Source organism: Cyprinus carpio, chromosome B18 (assembly GCF_018340385.1).
Source record: "Cyprinus carpio isolate SPL01 chromosome B18, ASM1834038v1, whole genome shotgun sequence".
NCBI lineage: Eukaryota > Metazoa > Chordata > Actinopteri > Cypriniformes > Cyprinidae > Cyprinus > Cyprinus carpio.
In genome coordinates, this window is record NC_056614.1 from 14,550,533 (window position 1) to 14,558,637 (window position 8,105).

Sequence of the window (8,105 nt, forward strand, 5' to 3'; positions counted from 1 at the left end):
ATTATTTGCACATTTCCTCACTTTATCCATAGCAACTTCAGAGTAAACATTTTGCCGGTGTTTGTGTGTTTTCTAGGAATTAAAACCATCACTTTGCATTGTATGCTGCCATTTGAGCTTTAGAAACTGAAAATATAAAAATAAAACCTAATTTAGAATATTAAAAAAAATACTATAACAGTTACTACACAGTAAATGATACAAAAATAACCCTGATCTGTATGTATTGTCACAGGGTGACAAAGGTGGAGAGAGGGTTCTTCAGAAGAAATGGACAACTTTTCTGAAAGCGCAGCTCCTTTGTTCACTACCTGATGATGGGTTCCCTTTCAACATCATCCAGGATATGTTTGTACTGACCCCTAGCAAAGAGGCCTGGAAGAGTACTGTGTTTTATGGAGTCTTCACCTCACAATGGTAACGTATATCACCTGAAAAACCATTTAGTATACAGATAACATATTTGTAGCTATGTTTGTGTTCCCTTGTAAACCTTTTAGAAATTCAGCTTTCATTTCTGTTATTGAACCCTGCCTGGCACTCAACCAGACTGCTTTTGTGGTGCTTAGCGTAGGAGTTGTGGGTATTGATTGAGTGCATTAACATAGGGGCAAAAGATACAGGACAGGCAGGAGATGTCAGCGAGACTGCAGATGCTCAGAATAGCCTCCCTCTTGTGTCCGCCTACGCACCTGTTATGTCTGAGGTTTTGCATTTTGTGTGGGGTCAGATTTTTGAGCTGCATTTACTCTTAAAGAAGTGTGTCAGTGGGGTTGTTATTTTATGGAAGGTCTGTGTGTTTGGTTTAGTTTGCATGTGATTATGCATATGCAGATCAATTGTAATGATTGTTGTGTTTGTGTGCACAGGTACAAAGGTGCTTCAGGCAGCTCAGCTGTATGTGCATTCACTATGGACCAGGTCGAAGAGGCATTTAATGGACGTTACCGGGAAGTTAATCGCGAGACGCAGCAGTGGTACACTTACAACCACCCAGTACCAGAACCTAGACCTGGAGCGGTAAGTTTTGTGTTCTCTTCAAAAATTACTGGATGGAGTGCAACAGAACAAAAGTGCAATGTTCAATGCGCCTGCATTTTTTTCTGAAATGGGAATTTGATAGGATGGTTGTCATTTGGTAATTGCGGTGATCTAACGTGAGTGATGGGTATCTTATACATTGGTGACTGGCTGTAATGAGAATTTCGCATGAAAGTTCTAGCCACCAAGTTTAATTCTCAGACAGCATCTAGACCAAAACTTTTTTGACGTGAGTTCAGGTCATCTGAATACAAGATCTTTTTAATCACACTTTCAATCTGAGTTGACATTGGTGTTTGTGTTGAAAGTTACATTGATTTTGTCTGCCACTCTCCAAAAATCACTGATTGCAGTGAGAAAAAGAGCGATAGAGATATTGTGCAGTGTTTCTGAGGCGTCTTTTTCCATCTTCCTGCAGTGCATCACCAACACGGCCCGCGCCCAAGGGATCTCCTCCTCCCTGCACATGCCTGATAAAGTGCTGAACTTTGTGAAGGACCACTTCCTCATGGATAGCGTGATCCGCAGCCTGCCTCTGCTGCTTAAACGAAACGTGCGCTACACGCAGCTCGCTGTGCACCGAGTACAGGCTCTCCACAAGACATACGACGTGCTCTTCATCGGCACAGGTGAGGACCTAGACCACCGCATAGTACGCATATAAAGCTCTGCAATCTCAGTAAAACTAGAGTAGGCTTGACCTAATACAGTCTCAGTGAAACTGTGCCAGATCAAGACCAAATTAGATTTTTTGTTTAGCAGCTTACATCGGAGCAAATCTGATTTTATACTAATATTCCCGCATTAAAGGCTCTTTCAATCTTGATCCAGTCCCCATTAGGACTGAACCAAGGGATTTTAGACTTGAGAAATCAAGACTTAATATCAAGCAACATGTATTTATCTTTTACTTTAGACAGTCACACAGGTGTGTAACTACAGGTTGTGTAATTAAAGGGATAGTACACCCAAAAATGAAAAAGCTGTCATCATTTAGTCTTCCTTCAAGTTGTTCAACCCAGTATGAATTTCTTTTTCTTTTTTTTTTTCTGCTGAACATAAAAGAAGATCTTTTGAAGAATGTGGGTAACCAAACAGTTTCTGGTGTTTTCCCATGACTTCTATAGCATTTCTTTTTTCATACTATGGAAGTCAGTAGGAACCAGTGACTGTTTGCTTACCAACATTCTTCAAAATACCTTGTTCTTTTGTGTTCCACAGAAGAAAGAAACTCATACAGGTTTGGATCAACTTGAGGGCGAGTAAATGATTGCAATTTACATTTTGGGGTGTACTATCCTTTTAAACAAGCTGTGGTTCAACAGCAGAGTGGGTCCATGAATGAAAAATTTGGACTGATTTCAACTATGAGACTTCAAAAAATATTATGGCCTAAATTTAAGATTTATTTATGAAATTTCCATCCATTTGGATTACACAGTTTTTACATAAACTAATAAACCTAATGTGATGCATATTTATCAGTCATGCATAAATTAAACATGTAAGACTTCCGTAATAGTACTTATAAACAAAATGGGTTTTAACTTAACAATAACCATTTTATTTATAATCTATAAATCTAATTTCTTTCAGTCTTATACATTTGCATTAGGTTTTTTTGTTTGTTTGTTTGTGAAATTTATGTATGACTGACAATTATGCATGACATAAAGTGTATTAGTTTATGTTAAAATTGTGTAATCCAAATTGATGGAAATTTCATATCCAATTCAAGTACATACATTTTCAATTTAGGCCTTTTTTTTCTGATGGTTGTGTCAAGGTGGAAAGAAATCTGTGAACTAACAAATATCCCTTGTTGTGCTAATCCATTGTGAGTTTTGACTAGCTACCTTTAGCTTCCTTTAGTTGCTTTAGTTGATTTTCCCAGCGATACTGTATGGCAACTAGCCACTTTCCACTTGTCACAACTTGCAGTATACTTAATGTTATGATACCTGTTATCAAAATGGCCCAGGCCCTTGAGTACATCGTCTCACATCACTTGTGTTATTTTTCAGATGACGGCCGGATCCACAAAGCCATCAACGTTAAGAACAAGATGTATATCATTGAAGAGCTGGTGATTTTTCCCGAGCCTCAGTCTGTACAACACATCGAACTGGATGATGAGAAGGTACTTCGTTTTACTCTTAAACTCATCTTCTTTGCATTTGTTATGCATGCTGGAAAATGTAATGCATAAGTGAAATAACAGCGTGGCAAGCAAAGGGCCCCTTCAGCCGTTGAGATAGTGAGGCCTGGAAAAGAGATAATTGCATCCCTGTTTCCTCTCTGAGGAACTGTGAACAGATGGGAAACAAACATTGTCTGCTCTTTCTGTACACTACTCAGTCTATACTTTAACTGTATGTGTTACACCATAAGAACTATTTAAAAAAAAAAAAAAACTTTTTACCACTGTCAGTGCAATTATCATGTATTAACATTTACTGTGTGCATACCAAATGTCTTTCTACACTTTATCTATCATAGTTCTGTAGATAGGTTGTCTTAAAGAGAGGCCATCCTGAGAAGGTGTCTTATTTCTGTTGTGTTTGCATTTCCAACAGGGGCTGTTGTTTGTGTCCAGCTATTCTGGGCTTGTTGAAATCCCTCTTGCCAACTGCTCCAACTATCAGAGCTGTGGAGAGTGTGTGCTGTCTAGAGATCCTTACTGTGCCTGGACAGGGAAGCAATGTTCAAATATCAAATATGCGCTAACTAAGAGGTTGGTACATTTCTATTACTTGCTCCAGCATCCAATTATTGGACTTCAATTAGTATACTTACAAGTATAAACCTGTATTAAATTACAAGTTTAAACCATTAGCATACAGACTTGTTTCACAAAACACAAATGAATGAATTCTAAAACTATGGTACACTAAAAAAAAAGGAAAATAATAATAATAATAAAAAAAAATGTCAAATCATCATATCAATTTTTTTATCATCATATCATGAATTGTTTATTTATAAGCATCATTAAGTGTTTACATTTTACAACCTGGGCTAAACTTGTCCGTCTAATTGTCTGATATTTTAAGAGACTTATTGACCTTGACACTCATTCATGAGGGTTTTCAGAGATGCTGTTTATGACATAATTTCCTGTTCTTTGCACCAGATGACTTGACACATGATTACTTATATATATATATTTCTTTTACTGTTTATTACTGGTTGTATTTTTTATTGTTATGTTTCAGGATTTTTTTTTTTTAAGCATAAGACTTTTTTTCTTAATTATGATAATCAAGACACCTGATTTTTTTTTTCTTTATATCCTCCAAAAACATTAAAATATTTTTTATTAAAAGTAATATATATATATATATATATATATATATATATATATATATATATATATATATATATATATATATATATATATATATATATATATAATTTATATTAGTATTATTGACAAAGCTAAATTTTTTGCAGCCATTACTTCAGTATCACATGATATCACATGATACTTTATTATCAAATATTTATTGTTATTATCAATGCTGAAATCTGTTTTTGCTGCTCAATAACCATGACACATTTTTTCAGGATTCTTCAAATAAAAACTTTAAAAGAACAGCATTTATTTGAATAATAATAATAATAAAAAAAATGTTTGTAACATAAAAAATGTTTTACTGTCACTGCTGATTAATTTAATGTGTCCTTGCTGAAAATTAAGTGTTAATTTATTTAACTTACTGAGCCCAGACTTGAACAGATGAATTGAATTTTTGTTTTACCCCTGCTCTTTCCTTTATAGTCAATGGCAACAAGATGTAGATGACGCCAACACTGCAGTATGCAAAATGACAATGGCTAGCCCTCGTTTAGCAAAACCAACCCCACCACGTGAGTAACAGCCATGCTTTACAATACCTAACCCCCATATGAATCAATATTTGAAGAACTTATTTCCAAAACCACAAAGTGCTGTAGAGTGCATGAGAGGTTAATACAAGCTGTTAGAGTTACAAAAGCACTGTGGCATGTGGCATGACCAAACGCATTTACATAGCGCCTCTGGCAATGCGCTCTGATAGACTCTAAGTAATTGAAGTGGTTGCCTGGTGGTTAGCTAATATGGGGGATAAATGTTTGATTTACTAGTAACTAATAAGACCATCTAACCCACAGGTGATCCATCGTGCCATGTGATACAAATACCAGCCAACACATTTACAGTTCTTCCCTGTAAGCTGCGATCCAACTTGGCTGAGAGTCGATGGGAGTACAGTCACACCGCCGAGCGATTCGTCTATCCTAGTCCTGACGGCGGGCTGGTGGTTGTAGCCCAAGTGGAGAGGGAGGAGATCTACCAATGTTGGTCAGAAGAAGGTGGCTACCGACAACTTCTGGCCAATTATTGCGTAAAAGCGGATCACGAAAGCACCACCCTGACTGGACGTTCCAGAACGCAGCTGGTACCCCAAGGGGAAGCAATTATCCTGCCTGGGGAAACATGGTCGCCGGAAAAAACCAAAACATACTGGAATGAGTTGATCGTTGTGTGTGCCTTACTCGTGTTTTCCCTGGTGGTCCTGTCGCTGTTCGTGGCATACAGGAACCGAGACAGGATGAAGTCCATGCTGAAGGAAGGCGAGTGCCCCAACATGCAACAGAAGAAACCGCGAATTCCAGGGAAGCACACGGAAAGCCTTCCATTAAATGGCAACAACATCCCGCCCTCAGTGTCTGACCACAAGGGCTACCAGACGCTCAATGATAACTACATCTGCAGCACTCCCACCCACGAATGCTCCTCACCCGAGAACAGCAAGAGCTTCTCAGAATCCGAAAAGAGACCTTTGAACTTAAAGGAGAGCCACGTTGAGATCTCACCGACTTGCCCGCGGCCTCGAGTGCGGCTGGGCTCGGAGATCAAAGACTCGATCGTTTAAGTCAGTTTGGGATGACCGTTAAAAAAAGTGGCCTCTGACCTGAACAGCACCAAGGGAGGGACAGACTGAAAATGACTGGAAACGTACCATCACTGGGTTTTATTTTGCACTTTGTCTCCTCTCATTTTGTCTTGGTGATCTGTTCACATTTCTCAGTCACTGCCAAGTCTGTGAAGCACCCAGAGCCACGCTGAGTGGGACGCAAGACACTTTGAAAAAGAATAGTGGGCATTGCGAGGCTCGCCGATCCAGTCGTCCCGCCCTGTCCGTCCAAAAATGTCTGGTGGCATCTGTGTGAAAGCAATACGATGCGATCAGGGTTCACTAACCTGTCATGCTCCCATCTCATCCCTGCCGCGTAGAGTTGGTCATCCTATGAACGAGAAGACGAAAATTCTAACTTTAGTCAACAATAGAGTCTCTGCTAAACATAGTGCCTGAAGTGAGATGATTAGCTGACATTTCAACACAATATAAGGCATAGTGGTGCATCAAAAGCTTTGATGATATATGCAAAACCTTTGCACAGTATATCATCATGACCTCAGCACATAGCAGGCATACTATGCAAATCACATAAAGGAGAAGCATCTTGTAGAGAGCTAACCAACAGCACATGGCTGTCCTAGAACAATAAGTGATGCCACGACCTCAGTATTCTACACAGCTTCTCAGAGGTACACACGTTAAATAAAGTATGCAAGTGAGATTGAGGCATATACAGTAAAGAGCCCGCAGTGGGGTTTCGGTGTGTAGAGAACTCCAAAGAAGGCATGTTAGCAATACTATGAGTATGTCCCAGGCACAAATTACATTTTGAAGACACAGAAATATGAATATCTCGATGTTCCTTATACCCCCAACTAAAATCAGTTGCTATCATTGATAGACCATTTAAACCAGTGGTTCTCAACCTTTTTGACTCCAAAGCCCCTCATAGTCCACAAGATCATTTGGGGAGCCCGTGACTTTTCCAGTTGTCCATTATTTACTACTTTCAATTTCTACCTGATAAAATTCTGTGCATTTAAAGAAAAATGCCCATAGAGTTTTGATTAAATTACATGACCTTTCCAGGTCTAGAAATCTAGAAAATGAAATGAGGCTTTCTCATATATCTAAGGTTTTGGAATTCTGGTTCTTCAAAGACAAAGGAGGTGAATTGAAATAGAAATGATTTGATGGTTAGTTTGTTAGACTTATTTTAATGTTTAATTTCCCTTATTTTTAATAGTTTGAAGTCATTTTGAGAACCACTGATTTAAAGGGATAGTTCATGCAGAAATGAAAATGATGTCATAATTTACTCACACTACAAATGTCAAATGAAAGTCAATGGTTTCTATTTTTCGACCCCACTTGGGAAGAAAAACAGCAGAAACATTCTTCAAAATATATCTATTTGTGTTTCACAGAAGAAAAAAGGTCATACAGGTTTAGAACAATATGAGAGTGAGTAAATGATGACAGTTTTCAATTTCAGCTGACCTTGAAGTAGTGCATAATAGAATAAATGGAAATGACCAAACGTCTCGAGGTTGTTTACTGATTCAAATTGGTTGTTGTGCCAAAAAATTTTAGTGAACCATTTCAGATCTCTTTGGATCTGTCAAGAACTATGTTCTCTTGACTCGAAAGTGTACTTTGTTCAGATTAAAGACATTTATTGCCATGTTGTAAATTCGAAAAATGAATTTGCATTCGGACAGAATGAAAACGTGTGGTTAAGACTTTACATGCCAATTTTACGCTAAGCTATGTGATCTATGCTCCCGAAGAGTGTAAAGTGACCAGCAGATTTTTTTTTTCCATGAAAAAGTGCCATGTTCACTGTAACACCTCAAGTCAAAGCAGGCTAAAAGATGTTTTTGGGTGGGAGCAATGACATATATGTATATGAAACAGCCCATTATAAATCGTGTGTCATACAAAAAAGTACAGTGCTTGGCTGCTGCAAAGCAATGGGGATGGAAACCATAAAAACAAGACACTAATGTAAGTTACTATAGCATAGAATCAACATAAGGATCCATGTAAAAATGTATATTAACAACACACAAAAAAAAAGAAAAAAAAAAGGTAAAATTCCAGTAAAATTCCCAAAGACAAGCATTGTATATTGCACCACAAATCTGCGTAATATTT

General features: G+C 37.9%; 1 protein-coding gene across 3 annotated transcripts in view; it reads left to right on the forward strand.

Annotated features, from left to right (window-relative positions):
• The window catches only part of LOC109063944 (semaphorin-4B-like), a 67,898-nt gene extending 59,793 nt beyond the window's left edge, over positions 1 to 8,105 (forward strand). For all 3 annotated transcript variants that reach the window (XM_042743966.1, XM_042743967.1, XM_042743965.1), the window contains exons 9-15: positions 236 to 417; positions 870 to 1,020; positions 1,460 to 1,670; positions 3,066 to 3,181; positions 3,618 to 3,775; positions 4,823 to 4,911; positions 5,197 to 8,105. In XM_042743966.1, coding sequence (XP_042599900.1) covers positions 236 to 417; positions 870 to 1,020; positions 1,460 to 1,670; positions 3,066 to 3,181; positions 3,618 to 3,775; positions 4,823 to 4,911; positions 5,197 to 5,960 — 1,671 coding nt within the window. In that variant the 3' untranslated portion in view covers positions 5,961 to 8,105. The remainder of the gene's footprint in view (positions 1 to 235; positions 418 to 869; positions 1,021 to 1,459; positions 1,671 to 3,065; positions 3,182 to 3,617; positions 3,776 to 4,822; positions 4,912 to 5,196) is intronic.